The sequence below is a fragment of the Lobosporangium transversale genome (genome assembly GCF_002105155.1).
Source record: "Lobosporangium transversale strain NRRL 3116 chromosome Unknown BCR41scaffold_8, whole genome shotgun sequence".
Taxonomy (NCBI): domain Eukaryota; kingdom Fungi; phylum Mortierellomycota; class Mortierellomycetes; order Mortierellales; family Mortierellaceae; genus Lobosporangium; species Lobosporangium transversale.
This window is the reverse complement of record NW_019028986.1, coordinates 835598-852532: the sequence shown is the minus strand read 5'-3', so window position 1 is coordinate 852532 and position 16935 is coordinate 835598. Positions and strand designations below refer to the sequence as shown.

The 16935-nt window shown below is 36.2% G+C and overlaps 3 protein-coding genes across 3 annotated transcripts; 1 reads left to right on the top strand and 2 right to left on the bottom strand.

Moving 5' to 3' along the window:
• Positions 1-2593: 2593 nt before the first annotated feature.
• On the top strand, positions 2594-5127 carry BCR41DRAFT_348867 (ribosomal protein S5 domain 2-type protein). The gene is made up of 7 exons (XM_022023373.1): positions 2594-2936; positions 3046-3097; positions 3319-3353; positions 3469-3719; positions 3832-3957; positions 4055-4134; positions 4240-5127. Exons 1-7 carry the CDS (start codon positions 2707-2709, stop codon positions 4981-4983), a joined length of 1518 nt encoding a protein of 505 aa, XP_021883975.1. The 5' UTR covers positions 2594-2706; the 3' UTR covers positions 4984-5127.
• A 219-nt stretch (positions 5128-5346) lies between these two features.
• BCR41DRAFT_348865 (S-adenosyl-L-methionine-dependent methyltransferase) lies at positions 5347-9587 on the bottom strand. The gene is made up of 3 exons (XM_022023372.1): positions 8833-9587; positions 7358-7478; positions 5347-5999 (listed from the first exon to the last, which is right to left on the bottom strand). The coding sequence occupies exons 1-3, from the start codon at positions 9465-9467 to the stop codon at positions 5361-5363; spliced, it is 1395 nt and encodes a 464-aa protein (XP_021883974.1). The 5' UTR covers positions 9468-9587; the 3' UTR covers positions 5347-5360.
• Positions 9588-11539: 1952 nt separating this feature from the next.
• BCR41DRAFT_368797 (hypothetical protein) lies at positions 11540-11934 on the bottom strand (the record flags this gene model as incomplete). Its single annotated transcript, XM_022026412.1, has 2 exons — positions 11540-11649; positions 11700-11934. The coding sequence occupies 2 exons, from the start codon at positions 11932-11934 to the stop codon at positions 11540-11542; spliced, it is 345 nt and encodes a 114-aa protein (XP_021883973.1).
• Positions 11935-16935: the final 5001 nt, after the last annotated feature.

Below are 16935 nucleotides of genomic sequence, written 5' to 3'. Positions count from 1 at the left end.
GACAGTATCATGCTCCATAGATGAAGCCGTAATGCTCTGCTCCTGCTCCAGTTTGATCTGACTCTGCTGTTGCTGTTGCACAGTCTGGGATTGTGCAAGATACCTAGCGAGATTCAGGGCATCTGTTTGTTGGATCATTCGCTTTTGTTGCTCCCTCTTTTGGGCTTCTTGCATTTCTCTCAACTGTCGTTGTTGCAGTTGATGCTGCTCAAGCTCCGATTGCTTCTTTTGGTTCTCTAATGCCATCTGCAGTGCTTGGGCTTGCTGCTGAGCTTGGATGACTTGGATATTTTCCTGTGTTAAGGGAGCAGAGATCCATCGTTGCTGTTGCTGCTGTTGTTGCTGTTGTTGCTGCTGTTGCTGTTGTTGTTGCTGTTGTTGTTGCTGTTGTTGTTGCTGTTGTTGTTGCTGTTGCTGATGAGCAAGATAGGAATGCAATAGAGCAGCTTGACGCGACATGTCATCATTCATTGTAGCGGAAGAAGCTAGATTGATTTGAGGGGTGGTCACAGGCAGGAAAGCGGATGATGATGATGAAGCAGCCATGCTCATATCCTGAAGGAACTGCATCGTGAGTGCAGGGGCAGGAGCATGGGCAGGAGCAAGATCAAGATCAAAAGCAGGAGTAGGAGTAGGAGCAGAAAAGTGGTGAAAGTTCAGTAGACTGTTGCTGGTACAGTTGTCCATGTCCATGGTCATAGCAAGGATAGGCGAGGACAATGAGGAGGAGGATGGCAATGTATTTGGATCGTGTGAGAAGACTGAGTAATCAAGGACATCGTGAGGATAGAGCGACAGATCATTGTTGTTGTTATCGTTGTTATGTAACCATGGGATATTGAATCCAGCAACCGACGCGTCGGATGTGGTGCCATTGGTAGTTGTAGTGACAAACATTTTTTTTTTTTTAGTTTTGTAATTTTGTTTGTGTGATGGGAGAATGAATGGGCCGACAGAGATCAGCAACGTGACCCAAAGTATAAATAAAAGCAATTGGGATATGGTTCCGAAAAGAGGACCAGAAATGGAAAAGAAATATTGAAGATAAAAGTTTCTTTTTTTTTTTTGTTGTGGATGGTGGGTATGAACAAGTTATTTAGTGCTGGGCCTTGAAGGGGTTTCGAAGGTAATTTTTTTTGTTATTTGTTTTTTGTTATTTGTTATTTGTAAGGGTTGTAAGGAAAGTGCCTTATGCTAGATCGACTTCACGGCCAACGTGGCCTCCAGAGGTCAAGTAGAAGTAAGCCATGATTGAATATAAAAAATAATAAAAAAAAAAAGTCGCGAAGGATAAAAAAGGGAGAGGGAAATTGCAATTAAAATTCGAGCTAGGGTGCCTGTCGGTTAGGGTCTAGTCGAACAATAAGGCAATATAAAAAGGAAGAGAGAGGATCCACGGATGGATCTTAATGAATGAAGAATAAGAATAATAAAAATAAAAAGGACAAATGAATGAATGAATGAATGAGTTAATGAGTGAGTGAATGAATGAATGGATGAAAAGGATTAGAGAAGAAAAGGACAGAAGAGAGAGAGAAAGAAAGAAAGAAAGAAAAGAGAGAGAGAGTAAGAGTTGTGTGAGAGAGAGAGGAGGGAAAATGTCTTTTTTGGGGCATGTGGGAAAACGAAGAGACTTTCTTTTTTTTCTCAATGGTCAAACCCTTTTTTGTTTGATGCATCCATTCATTCATTAATCTACACAACACACACGATACAACAGCAATTGAATGATTGAACCTCAACCAAAAAATGCTCTCAACTTTTTTTTTTTTTTTCTCTTCCAATGTTACTCACCCTCTCATTTCTCGTCATTCATTCATGAGAACAATTAGGCGCAGCTACAAACGAAAAAGGGGGGGGGAAGAGTCACGCCCAATGTCATTGGCTAAAAGCATAATTAGATGAAAAAGACCCAGATATATCATATCCATATATGTATATACCATATATCCTATACCAGATACATCCGATACACATGCAAACATTGACTATGCCCATCCGCACACAGAACTAGGCAGAAATGAGAAAGAAGAAGTAAAATGAACGGATTAGCAACCAAAGAAAGTGCAAAGTAAGTATATAAGGGTAAGTAAGAGTAAGAGTAATAAAGAGTAGAAGTACGAGTGCAAGTAAGAGCGAGATCAAAAGAAAAAAAAAAAAAAAAAAAAAAAAAGAAGGGAGAGAAGAAGAGAAGAGCGACAGAATGCTTGCTTGTTTGTTTGTTTGTTTGTTTCTTTCTTTCTTTGTTTGTACTCCCTGTGTCCGTTGCTGCTGTCGTTGTCGTTGTCGTTGTCGTTGTCGTTGTCGTTGTTGTTTTTGTTGCTATCGCTATCGATCTCTCTGTCGTTCTCATTGTCATTCTCATTGTCATTGTCATTGCCACTGCCACTGCCACTGCTTCTGTGGCGAGGGTAAAATGTGTTAGGACGGGATGTCCGAGGTCAAACATTTGCATAAATCTGCAATCCCATCTCAATGTAACCAACCCCCTGTGATCCTTGTTTACATAATTTCGGTAGCCAACCACATCGCGAGGTTTATGTGTTACCCCCTCTCTTTTCTTTCCTTCATTCTCTCTCATGCTCTTTCATCTCTTCATTCCACATCTCTTTTGCACATTCCATTCCTTCTTTTCTTTTTCTTTTTCTTTTTCTTTTTATTTTTATTTTTCTTTTTATTTTTATTTTTCTTTTTATTTAACCTTCAATGACATATTCTAATAGTGATCGCGTAGAACTAGGACGTGATCAACTCAATGTCGGTCTGGAAAATATGTTTATCCCCGGACCTGGACTTGAATCTGCGCCCGACATTACTACAACGCGTCCCTTGACTAGTTATAGACCCATCAAAGTACCCAGAGGGACTTATGTCTATGCCTCAGCTCCTGCTCGAATTGACCTTGCAGGAGGATGGACTGATACCATTCCCATCACGTAAGGTTTAAACATATAAATATATATACGTATTATAAAATAAAATAAAAAAATGGAAAATAAAAAGAAAAAACACTCTTATATTTCTTATTCTTTTGTTTCATAATAGCCATGAGCATGGTGGCAAGGTTGTCAATGTTGCTGTCAAAGTGAATAACACTGTAAGAAGAAAAACACTCTTTAATTGAACTGGTTATAATAGTTTTTTTTTTTATTTTATTTTTTTGATAGCTAAATCATACTATCCCGAAAGCTAATTATCTAATTCTGACCATTGGTTTGCATTTTTTGCATTTTTCTTATGTCATCTTCATCTTTTAACCTTTTTTCACTAATGCATGGCATGACATGATGAACGAAAAAAAAAAAAAAAAATCTTTAGGCTCCATATTCTGTTAAAGCTCGTCGGACGGAAGCGTAAAGAAAATTTATTTTTATTACAACTTTTATTTTTATTTTTATTTTTGTTTTTGTTTTTATTCTTTATTTTTATTTTTAACTCTTATTAACAATATTATGTGACACACCCCAGTTTGATTTTATCACTCTCGTACGACCCAAACATTCCGCCAAAACATTATTATTCTCTAGACCAAATCCGAGATCATGCAGATCCTCTCGTACCCTGTGCACTTCTCAAGGCATGCATTGTTGCTTCGGGCATCCTAGGGATCACAGCCCAAAGACACGATGATGTTCCCTTCAAGACCGTTGCAGATGCCTTGAAACATACCGGAGGAGGTTTGGAATTGGTTGTGCGTTCGACCTTACCCATTGGATCAGGTAATCTCTCTAGTTTGTCTCGACTAAAACTGGACCCCCCCCCCCAACATCATTTACAAACAAACCTGTACCAATGTATTTTTTGTATTCTTTTTTCTTTTTTTTTCTTTAGGGATGGGCACAAGTAGTATCCTTGCAGCTGCAATCCTAGCAGTCCTCAAGACTCTTAAAGGAGAAGCCTATACGACGGACGATTTGCTGTACATGACATTGGAAGTCGAGCAGATGATGAACACTGGCAAGTCTTTCTTTATAAAAGCAAAAAGCAAAAAGCAAAAAAAAAAAAAAAAAAATCACAAAATATTGATTTATGGTTCTTGTTTTTATTCTCATAGGTGGTGGTTGGCAAGATCAAGTTGGTGGCGTGTTACCAGGATTTAAAGTCTCGACTTGCGACATTGGTCTACCCATCAAGGTAAAAAAAATAAAAAATAAAAAAAAAACTCAATTGTAAATCCATTTGATCCTTCTCTCTCATACTTGTACTCATTTTCTTTTCTTTTCTTCTCTATTATTCAAGCTGAATACAAAGACAATTGATGTCTCGGATGAGTTCATTCAAACGTTCAATTCACGACTATTGTTGATCTATACAGGAAAGACTCGACTGGCCAAAAACCTTCTTCAGACCGTGTTAATGAATTGGGCTGGTCGAGACGATGCAGTAGTCAAGACTATGGATCAACTTTCAAAAGATGCCACCCGTTGTGAAAGAGCTCTTCTTTTTCAACATCAACATGGATCCGTTTTCTCAGAAATAGGAGCAATCATGACACGATATTTTGCTGCCAAACGACTCCTTTCCAATACCACATTGAATCATCCTCCTATCGTCAAAAGACTTTTAGCTCATTTGGAACCCTTCCTAGAGGGCGCCACGTTAGCTGGAGCCGGGGGCGGCGGTTTCTTGGCCGTTCTGCTCAAACCTGAACATGATCGCCATACTGTGATAAACAATGTCAAGAGAGCCATGGCTATGGAAAAGGAAAAGGAAAAGGAAAAGGAAAAGGAAAAGGATAAGGATAAGGATAAGAGTCAAGGAGGTACAGCACAAGTAGTAGAAACAGGAGATGGAAAAGAAGAAAAAGAAGCCAGAACGTCATCATCATCATCATCATCATCATCATCACCATCATCACCATCATCATCATCATTAGAGGAAGAGAAGGAGGAAGAAGATTCGATGTGGATTTGGGAGGCAACTGTAGACACTACCGGATTGATCGTTTATGTCGGAGATGAGAACCATACTGTCATGCCGTGAAACTAGACCTCTTTGGATAGATCCTAAATCGCGCCTCCATGTCTTCCATGTCTTCCATGTCTTGGAACGAAAATAAAGTAGAATGCTCCTGCAGCGCGCAAGGCCATTTCCAATGAAACGATTTAGACTTTTTTTCTTTTTTTTTAGCACACTTTGTACATGTAGTCAAATATTTTCAAACATTTATTTTATTATTGTACAATTTTCATTTCCTTCTTTTTCTTTCTTTTTCTTACTTTGGGAAGGTGGGGGGTGGTTCGGTCATATACATCATGATACATAGAATATATATATATATATATATATATATAAAAAGAAAAAAAAGAAAAAGAAAAAGAAAAAGAAAAAAAAAAAAAAAAGAATCTTCAAATCATTCATTAAGATGAAGAAGGAGGCTTTCGTCCATAGGTCACATAAATGGTTTGGTAAGCCCGATAATCCTTCGACTCTCGATTCATGGACTGGATCATCTCCCCGACTTGTCCCTCTGTGATTCGACCAGCCTTTGCCAGATGAGGCTTCACCGTCTCCAAGATCGAGATGATGTTTTGTTTCCATAGCTGACCGGTCTTGCCACCCCATTCACCCAATGGGACACAATACTCCTTCACCTGCACATCTACGAATCCTGTGGCGATCATGATCCGATCCAATGACCGGACCACTGTTGGGTCTACTCCCCTAGAGGCCATCGAGAGCTTCACATGATCAAAACACATGTTCAGGAAGGGGCCTCCCGAATGAACGGAACAATCCGATTCCACACTCTCGAACCATCCACCCGGTTTCAAGAGCCGGAATGCCTCTTGAAAGGATCGTTGCCAGTGCTCTACTGTGAAACCGGTGGTCACATTCCGTTGATAGACCACATCGAAACAGTTGTCCGGTTGAGATGCGATCCCCTGGAGAATATCCTCACGATAGAAATTACAATTCCTTGGGTGGATCAGGGCTGGATAGATGGGTGAGATGTCTACGCCTACAAAGTTGACTGATGTCATTTCTGTTGCCATATCCTAAAAAGTTTTTAAAGTAAAAAAAGAAATTAAAGGTTTTAGAGTTTGCAAAAAGCGTCACATGTGTACCACAATCAAATGGACAATGCATCTTCTTTAGATCTTCTTTCCTCCTTCTACCCCTACAAATGTTATTGTTGTTGTTGTTGTTGTTGTTGTTGTTGTTATTTCTATTACCACCTGATATTGAACCATGAGACCATAGAATATTCAACACACAACATAAACAACAACAACAACAACAACAACAACAAAAAAAAAAAAAAAAAAAAGGGGGGGGGAGGAGGAGGAGGTAAGGAAAAGAAGAAAAGAAAAGAAAAAAAAAAAAAAAAAAAAAAAAAAAAAAGAGGGCGCTTGTCGTTGAAGAAAGGTCGCGGTCGCATGGGCCATTCTTTTTTTTTTTTTTTTTTTTTTTTTTTTTTTCAGGGGGGAACTTTTTCAAACGCTCGAGCCCTCTTTTCTGCAAAATAACGCAATAGCCCCTCCCCTGCCATTGCCTTGTCCTTCCTCTTTCTCTTTCTCTCACTCTCTTTTTTTTTTTTTTTTTTTTTTTTTTACTGCGCGGCAAAATGATTTTTAAAGACAATTGTAATTGTATCAGGCTAAATTGAATGATTGAATGTCTGTGTATGTGTCTGTGCCTGTTTGCCTGTGAATGAGCATGGGGATATGGAATATAAGGATATGAGCATGTGTTTATGATCGATGTCGTGAAATACATCATATCCTGGGGGAGTAAAAGGGGAAAGGAATGGGGATGGATAAAGATGGGTAGGGAGGGAGAAGATGCGAGAGCAAAATAAAATGAGAGGGATAGAAGAGCCAATGTGGAAGGAGAAGGGGAGGAGGAACCATGGAACAAAAAAAAAAAAAAAAAAAAAAAAAAAAGACTCCATATCGGGTATCCAACATTGTTCTCATCAGCTCTTTAAAAAAAAAAAAAATTCCCAAGAGCTTCCTTTTTTCAACTTCCAGACCTCGAAGCTTCAAACAAAAAAGAAAAATGGCATCATCTTTGCCAAAACCAAGGTGAACAACCCAAACAACAACAAACAAAAATGGTCGATCGGATTGACTTCCGAGCACTCTTTTTTTTTTTTTTTTTTTTTTTTTTTTGATAGTAGCACAATCTTCAAAACACCTTTTTTGTTTTTGTATAACATTGACAACCCTCATTAGAAAAAAAAAAAAAAAAAAAAAAGAAAAAGAAAAAGAAAAAGAAAAACCACACTCCACCAGTCATCGACGACAACGATGGTATATATATAATAAAATAATAAACAAGACCCCGTGCTCATCAAGTAGGAATCACATATACAATGATAATAATAATAAATAAATAAATAAATAAAACCTACCATCGTCCAAGTGGCGGGGCCACATCCGAGATCGATAACTCGACTATTCTCCTTGGGAATAGGAACATGAATATTCTTATCACCCATGACCATCTTGTATAGATAGTGTTGAAGATGTAATCTAAGCATTTTTAAAATTCGAGAAACAAATATATATATATATTTTTTTTTTAGTTAGTTCAAAAAGTTCATGAGAGCCAAAGACTTTTTTTCGATGATTTAGATATGTCCATTGAGATAATTATTTGTTTTGGATAGGGCGTATTTTCTTTTTTTCGCCCTTTTTTTTTTTTTTTTTTGTCCGCTCCAAAAAAAAAAAGATAATAAAATCTCAATTAAATTAAAAATGACAATAATATTCCGGGTATATATATATTTATACATGTATACACATTTATGTATAATAAAAAAAAAGAGGGCGAAAGGTTTTATTTTCTGTGGGATGAATCCATGAGAGCCAAAAAAAAAGGAGGAAGACACAGAGGAAGAGGGGACAGGGGGAGAAAGATAAAGATAAAGAAGAAGAAGAAGAAGAAAAAAAAAGGCTCATCAAACATGCAAGCAACAACCCTCATTTGCACCTTATCATTTACAACATATCCAAACACATCTATACTTTGCCCTACATCCATCCATACCCTTTCATTTCATGAAAGAAGGGAAAAAAGGAGGTAATAATTTCCTCCGAGATGCCTTTTTTTTAAAAGTTTATTACTTGAACCCTCTCACCTTCTTCACCTCATTCATTCTTCCTCTCACCGCTGTAACATAAAAAAAAAAGTAATGAAAGAAAGGGAAGACACGAAGCACCGTAAAAGAGAGACACGAAAAAAGCCTTTTTTTTTTTTTTTTTTCTTTTCTTTTCTTTTTCCTAAACCTGTCGAATGTCAAGAACCGAAAACTTCATTGCATGAATGGACAAAAAAAAAAAAAAAAAAAAAAAGAGGTTGAACACAAGAGGACGGAGATTCGATTTTTTTTTTTTTTTTTTTTTTTTTTTCACGAGCAGAAAAATATAATAAAATAAAATAAAATAAAATGACATAAAATATATCCTGGGCTTTGTCACGACTTGGTTTTGAAAGGGCTGAAATAAAATAAAAGAAAATAAAAGAAAAGAAAAGGGAAAGGGAAAGGGAAAAGGAAAGGGAAGGGAAAAAAAAGGCTTTTTTCTTTTGTGTATTGTCAAATCATATCTCGTCCTACGATCCAAAGATCATCAGATCAAAAAGAATTCAATTGGCTTATTTGCATATGTGAAAGAGATGAATAAGGGTGAAGATGATTACAATCATGGAAGGAGGAAAGGGGTGGAGGAAGGAGAGGAGGGGGGATGAAAGATAGATAGATAGATAGATAGATCGATAGATAGATTGACAGATAGACAGATAGACAAATATTGATCAACAATACATATTACAAGTATATACATGTATATGTATAGATGTATTTTTTTTTTTTTTTTTTTTTTTTACCTGTCAATTTCGTCAGTGTCATTGGGAAGCATATACAGACTTGATGTGTTGTGATATCGTCGACCATGCAACCATCGGAATTCCTGACTGTCTGAAAGGGATTGACAATCTTCTGAATATCGGGGTTTGTTATTGTTTTGATGTTGTGGGTCAGGCTGAAGGGCACCATTGCTGGGTGTTGAGCCGAAATAGGTTGCCACTGATCCTAGACTTGATGACAGAGACTCGACTGTTTGGTTAGAGGATCGCCTCCGACCGAAAATCCGATGTCGGGATGATGAATGTGATGAGGCATTGCTACTTGTTGGAGGCGAGACATGAAGAGGGCTGGAAGTCGTATGGTGATGATGATTGTGAGTATTGTTATATTGCGGATGACCATAATAGGGGTATGAGGAGGGTGAGGAGGCTGATGATGGGTGAAGGTTATTGCTACTGGTGTTCGAGGTTGGATAGTGTAATTGTCCACAGCTATTGTTGATGTTTTTGTTATATTGACGATGAAGATGATCTTTTGAGAAGGAACGGCGACCCTTTGCGTTGCCGCCGTACTTGTTTACGGCAGAAGGGTTGGTGGTGTAGTAACCAGTTGTGCCGTTGTATGTGGCGCGCGTTGATGAATGAGTAGCGCCCATGGTTGTGCAAAGGAGGTTTCGAAAATATAACGTATACGAGTGAAGGGGGGGGGGTTAGATGAACGATTGATTGATGAGAAAAGAAAAATGAAAGTAGTGAGTGATAAGTAATAGAAGGAGTAGAAAGAAGAAGAAGAAGAAGAAGAAGATGGGAAGAGAGAGAAGAGGATAGGAAGGGAGAAAAAAAAAAAAAAAAAAAAAAAGATCGAAAGTAATTCAATGATTGCAATTGAAGATATAACGCAATTGCTATAACGAGATAAGATAACTCTGTATGTCGAGAGAGAAAGAGAGAGAGAAGAGTGGAGAAAGAACAAACACAAAAAAGAAAAGAATAGAGTGAGAGAGTAGAGGAAGTAGGAAAGAGAAATTGAGAAGTGGGGGGAAGGACAGATTGCCCCCTTTTTAAACCATTGAGCAGAAGAGTGTAGGGGATCATTTGGGTATTGAATGTTTGTATATTTTAAAACGCTATATTGAAACTATATTGCATATCTGAAGCATCGTACATGTTTACATGTTACATGTATTGTAATAGTATGTATATATGTATTTATTTATCATAATCAACATATAAAGCATGTATTCTAGTACTATAATACACTGTCTTATTCAATCCATCTATTCTCTATTGATATATATATATATATATATAACTGCAAATGTACCTTCTTTCCTCTGAATTATTACTATATCATTTACATATTATGTATTGTCAGGGATGGAGGAGAAACTAAAAACAACAAAAACCAGTTGCAGTTACGGTGGGCTCATGACGGCACTTTTTTTTTTTTTTTTTTTTTTTTTTACAGCTATCCTCTGCATGTTACATCGTATATACTTTGCATTCCTATAATCCATCCTCTGCTATAATCAGCCAAAGTAGCCTATCCAATAGCATCCCAATCAATGCATATCATCACTTTTTCCTTTTTCTATACCTTGCATCCCTCCCACCATTTCGGACAAAAATATAAAATAACATAACAGGAAAAAAAAAAAATAAATAAGGCATGCATTTTGGATCATCATTATCATCATCATCACTATATATATATATATATATACATAAAATAGATGCCCTGTCGGCTCTTGGAAGGTACTGAGGGTAAAAAAAAATAAAAAAAAAATAGCAACAGGGTGCCATCGAAAGAGGGGGAGAAGGTGATAAGCAATGAAGGTATATAGCATCAGCAATTAGCGGTAAATCGGTTAATTAGTAATGCCTAGTAATCGCTAGTAATCAGCGTACATGCATCGTGTCACCAAGCATCACTTCCCGCCCGTTACTCAAACTTGCTTCGGTCAAGCTATAATTCTTTTTTTTTTTTTTTTTTTTTTTTTTCTCCGGTCTTGAAGTAATAAAGGGCCCGTTCGTTTCTTTCAAACAAGAGTGTACAGAAGATAATTTAAACGAAAGGCTCATTCGATGGACGACTTGATGGGGAATTTTAAATGATGACTCCGCTCTCTCGGGCCTGGATTCGGTCTCTAACATGCATTATCCTCACACAATAGGATTCCCTAGCAAAACCAAGTCAGCCATAATCCTTTCGTAATCGTGCGTGTTATTCCCATTGTCATTTTTATCAATGGAGGAAATGAGAGGACCAAAATAGAAATTGATAGATAGAGACATAAACCTATGCAATCTCTGGGACTGGACCCTTTCCCTTTCCCTTTCCCTTTCCCTTTCCCATTGTCTAGCACCGTACAAAGTAGAGGACGATGAATACAAGAAAGAGTCTCGGCAGGGTATAGAGTAAAATATTAAAAAAGGCCGCTTACTATTTATTAAAGACCTTTTCTTTTTCGTTTTCATGGGTTCGTTTAAGAAAATGGAAGGAAATGAAAGTGCCTTTCTTGAACTGTTAAGGTGTTGAGCAGAGCTTTTCGTCTGCCTCTCTACCTCCTTGCATAGAATAAACAAGAGGGGACGGGACAGGGTCGACAATAAATAAAAGGAAATAATTTTAATTTTACTTTATTTTATTTTATTTTTTTAAAATGAACCTGACCAAGTAACAGTCATGAACCAGATCCCCCTCCCTCTCCTTTTATTAAAGTCATTTTTACTCTGAATAACCCCACTGGTCACAACTCACAACACTGTAGAGCTGTTTAAATGGTTGAAAGAAAGCTGAAAAAGGTAGAGCATCAGGGCTTTTGGACGGAAATTTCTCTAAACAACGCAAACGAGAGCAAAAAAAAAAAGAAAAAGAAAATAGAAACGTTCATCATACTTTGTTCGTACTTCTCGTTCATACTTTTGTTCATACTTTTGTTCATACTTTTGTTCATACTTTTGTTCATACTTTTGTTCATATCCCCCAATCACCATTGACTGATTGATAATAGAAAAAAAAAGGAAAAACGACCGACTACGCGCATAGACAGGCAAGTAGATGGACAGAAGGACAGATACACAGATACACAGACAACCTTCTGAATCTCCTTTCATCCCCATTCCGTTCTCTCCTTTATACTCCCGACATATCTATGTAACCTCCTTTTCCTTTTAATTTCTCGCCATACGTGACTTTTGCTGTGTTTCGAAAGTGGTTTAATACTTTGGAGAGGAAGCACAGCACAGACATGTGGAGATTTTCATAAAAGATTTTTTTTATTTTTTTATTTTCATTATTGTGCCTGTTGGCCCTTTTGCCTTGGAAACCAGAAAAACATACAAAAAAATAAAAAAAGAGTGAGCAATGTACTCAGACCCCATTCGTACGAATATCATCAGTCTATATACAATATACCCATCAGGACTAACCCTACCAGTGATCCCCCCAGTTTAGTCCCAAGGTCGCACTTTCATCATGTCATGCGCATGCACATGCATATGCATATATCGTCATTCATCTCCTGACGAAGCCATTGATGTGCGTATAAATTCGTATATATCAAAGTCTCCACGAGTAATTCTTATAGAAAAGAAAAAAAAAAAGGGTATATACCATATTTTAATATTGCTCGAAGCAGTCTTGTAAATGCAAATAAGAAAAAAAAAAGAAAAGAAAAGGCTCCTCAACTATCAATTAAATTGTATTCTTTTCTTTCATTTCCTTCCCCTTAGTTGCTTCTAATTGTTCATTTAACCTTGATTTTCTTTTTCTGAAGCATAAAAAAGGATACTTTGACGACAGGCTTTAAAAGGTAAAACTTTATTACCCAGGCAGAGTAATGCATAACAATCTAGAAAACATGCACTAAACATTAAAGGTATCTCCCAAAAAAAAATAAAATAAAAATAAAAAAAGAAAAGAAAGGAAAGGAAAGAAAGGGACATTGATTTAAAGAAGGTTTGTGGGGTAAAGAAAAACGTAGAAATGAAATGAAAAAGAAAAAAGATAAAAAGGGTCTCGAACCATGGTCATGGCTAGGTTAAAGTGTGTGTATAAAAAAAAAAAAAAAAAAAAAAAACTTTTTATTAATTTTAATTTTAATTTTAATTTATTAAGAGTTGCAAAGTGACAAAATAAAAAAAATAAATAAATCAAAAAAAGATAATCTAATGACGGTACCAAAAAAAACCCTCCTTCCTTTGTTCACTTTCTCCACATTTATCTTTGAATGCTTTGAATACTCTGGATGCCTTGAGTGTTGTTTGGGTGCTTTAAAAGAGTAAGATGACACCGCGTACTTTTGGTTTTTTTTTTTTTTTTTTTTTTTTTCTTGTACGACATCAAACCAAAACAATCCAACAATAGTTTTAGTTGCGCGTTTTATTTTGTCCAATCGTATGAAAGAACATGTCTAATCCCTACTGTCACTAATCAAAAAAAACGTATGGAGGATAAGTGAGTAATGTAGTTTTTCCTTCATCTTACCCTGCCTTTGTCCTCTGGCCTTCCCTCCTCTGTGACCTTTTGCCCTTTGCCCGCTGCCCTTTTCCCTTTACCCTATGCTTTTTTAGCCACTGTTTATTTATTTGTTTGTTTGTGTGTTTGTTTGTTTTCCATAGCCATGTGCCATGTTGATCTTAGATCATCGTCTCTCCTCTCAAGTCTTTTTTTTTTTTTTTTTTTCTTCTTCTTTAATAAACTTGCCCAGTAGTAACACACATCGGTATTAAAGAAAGAAATAACGGATCTTTTTTAGTTCATGGTCTCGGAATTTGTGATCAGTGATTGAAAGAGAAATGAAAGGGGGAGGATCTATGATCATCATCATCTTCAAACGATTCAAAAAAATTAAAAAAGTTTTTTTTATTTTTTTATTTTTTTTTTTATATTTTCCTTTTAATATTAATTCTTCTTTGTTTGATGCACTAAAAAGACCAATCAGTTTTTTATGAACACTTTCCACACCAATGGCTGTGGACTGATCTGTTATCATCAAAAGGTACATCCGTCAAAAAGAGCTTTTTGTTACTTTACTTTACTCTGCTTTGCCTTGATTTGCTTTGCTTTGCCTTGCTTTGCTTTGCTTTTTTTGTTTGGGTCTCAACGGCAAGGAACGTCAAGTAGCTCTTTGCACATAAAGCTAATTTATGATGATTTTGATAACTTTTTAGCTCATTCCCTTGTCTGTCTCTCTCTGGCCGTCTTTAATCAATTGATAAAAGAAACTTTCTTTCTTGGTCGGCCCAAAACATAAAGTTTCATTAGAGTCCAGGCCTCTTTTCTTCTTCCTCCTTCCTTCCTTCCTTCTTCTCCTTCATATTGATCCAGTCTAGTATCTGTAGAAAAGAAAGGAAAAGAAAGGAAAAAAAAGGAAAAAAACAGAGAAGAACAGAAAAAAAAAAAAAAAAAAAAAAAAAGAAAGGTTCGAGACTTTGAGAAAGACAGTGAAGAGAGACCTATGAAATACATCCGACCTTCTAATATGACTTTTTATTTGAATACGACAGATATTCCGCAGGATATCGTTGATGTTTAGAGATCCTTTGACCATTGAACCTTGATCATTGAATCTTGACCCCTTGGCCCTTGAATCTTGAACCTTCAGGCCTTGTGAGTTTTAAGGGCCTAGGGAGGGGAGGAGTCCTGTCCAGCTGTCCTCTCATATTGTTCATTCAGTTTCGTAGTCTCTAGATCCCTTCGACCTTTTTTATTTTAACTAGTTTATTTTATTTCTTTTTTTGAATGTAAAGAGGCTCTCGTATTAAAAAAGCAATGCACTCTAAGCATTGTTTTGTTGTTGTACTTTGCATCTTGCATCTTGCATCTTGCATGCTGTGTACATGTATCCACTTACTTTCTCTCTCTCTCTATCTCTCTCTCGTCTCTCCTCTCCCTCTTTCACTCTCTACAAAAAAAAAAAAAAAACTAGAGTCTCCTTTATTTTATTTTATTTTATTTTGTTTTGGTTAGAGAGAAAAAGAGAGAGAGAGGAGAAGAGGGTCTTACTTTAATCTGGAGGTTGGCTCACTTACTTTTTTTTTTTATTTTTTTATTTTTTTTTTCCTTTGCTCTATCCCCAAAGTACATTCGTATAATAATAATCAAAGACAATGATGAACATGTACGGTATGTACTACTGGGAAGTGACGTCTAATCCGTTTACTTTCTGATGGATGCTAAACTACGGACATGCATGTCTGCTGCTGCTGTTGCTGTTACGTCTTCATGAGGTGATTTTTTTAATTTTTTTTATTTTTTTATTTTTTTTATAGATTATATTATACATACAAGGATATACACAAGGGAGTTGATCTGCAGAGAGAGAGAGAGAGAGAGAGAGAGAGAGAGAGGAGGATCAAAGATGTTCATTATCTACTTTACTCTCTCACTCTCACTCTTACACACTCTCTCTCTTTTCTTTTGTTGTTGTTGTTGCTGTCTGGATATCATATAAATACATTTTTATTATAGTTATACTTTGTAAGATAAAAAAAAAAAAAAAAAGTATTTTGAACAAGCATATCATCCTATGCTCCAACTTTGTTTTCTAACGTTCTGATCCACTCCTCTCCCTGTACCTACTCCTTGTATTGTCTAAGTAAAGTGTCATGGACCTTGAGATAAAGGGTATTATAGCTTTGTACAGGTACATTGCATTTTGTGCCTTTCAAGAAATGCTTATTTGCTTTTTTTTTTTTTTTTTTTTTTTTTTTAAAAAAAAAAATGCTTATGTTAATTATCTTTGTCCTACCTTAATTCTGCATGCTTATTCAAGCCAACACGAAGTGTGAAATGTTACACAACGGTGTATCACCTGTCTTTAGTCTCACATCATGTATATGTATATAATGCGTATACATATTTATCTAATATACATGTATACAATATATAATATATGTATATCTGTATTTACATTTACTGAGTCTACTTTCTCCTCCTCTTTCACCCCCTCACAATCTTACTCAATTACACAGATCTGCATGCTCAAATGTATGCGCCCAAATAATAAAGACGTGTGCCAGATTTATATACCGCATATAAAATACCGCGATACGTTCACATGTGTAAACAGACACATATCAGAATAAACATTAACAACATTGATAGAAACATTGATTTATATATATATATATATAATCGATATAGGGATGCAATCGGTATATTGTATTGTATAGGACATGTAGTGATCAATGAGCAAACGAAAAAAGTAAGAACTGATGATGTGCAAAAACAAGAAAAAAAAAAAAAAAAAAAAAAAAAAAAAAAAGATCGGCGTCCCCTAGTTCCCCGACTCCTACAGCCCACAGCCCACAGTCTATCTATTCTTATCTTACTTTTATATCACTATATTTATATACATATATATTCACTTGGCAAAATGCAGAATGCAGGAGGCGTTTATTTTATCATTTTATTTTATTTTATTTTTTATTTGTGTAACTTGAGAAATATATAACGTCCAAATGATTGATTTGTTTAAAAATGATCTGATGATCCTCTCTCATTCATTTACTCGGCTTTTCTATTTTATTTAGTGAAAGCGAGAGAGAGCGGAGGAGAGAGAATAGCAAGGGGGAGGAGGAGGAGGGGAGAGGAAGGATGAGTTTTACTTGCATTGCATTGCATATATTTTTTCTCTTCTTTTCTTTTCTTTTCTTTTTATTCCTCTTATAATATAGAATATTTATTCGAATGCGCGACATGCTTTTTGAAAAAAGTAGATAAACAACTAGACTCGAAAAAAAAAAAAAAAAAAAAAGAAAGAAAGAAAGAAAGACAGAGACAGAAACAGAAACAAGGACACCCCCATTAAAATCGAGTTTATCCATAAGTCTATCCCAGTTTAGATAAATGAGATCGGGAGGGAGGAAAAGGAAAATGTAAAGGGGGACGAATTAAGATTCGTTACTGAGATCGGGAGAGGTAACTGAGATCAGATCGGGAGAGTGGATTTGATTCACGTCTAAATGATGAGTGGACGAGGGGGAGCACATGACACCAAAACGAAAGATTTTAAAATGCCATTGGCCTTGTGTGTGTGTGTGGGATGAATCTTTGTTCATTGTATACAACGCATGGTGCAACAAAGGACAGAGAAAAACTATTTTAATGCAATTTAC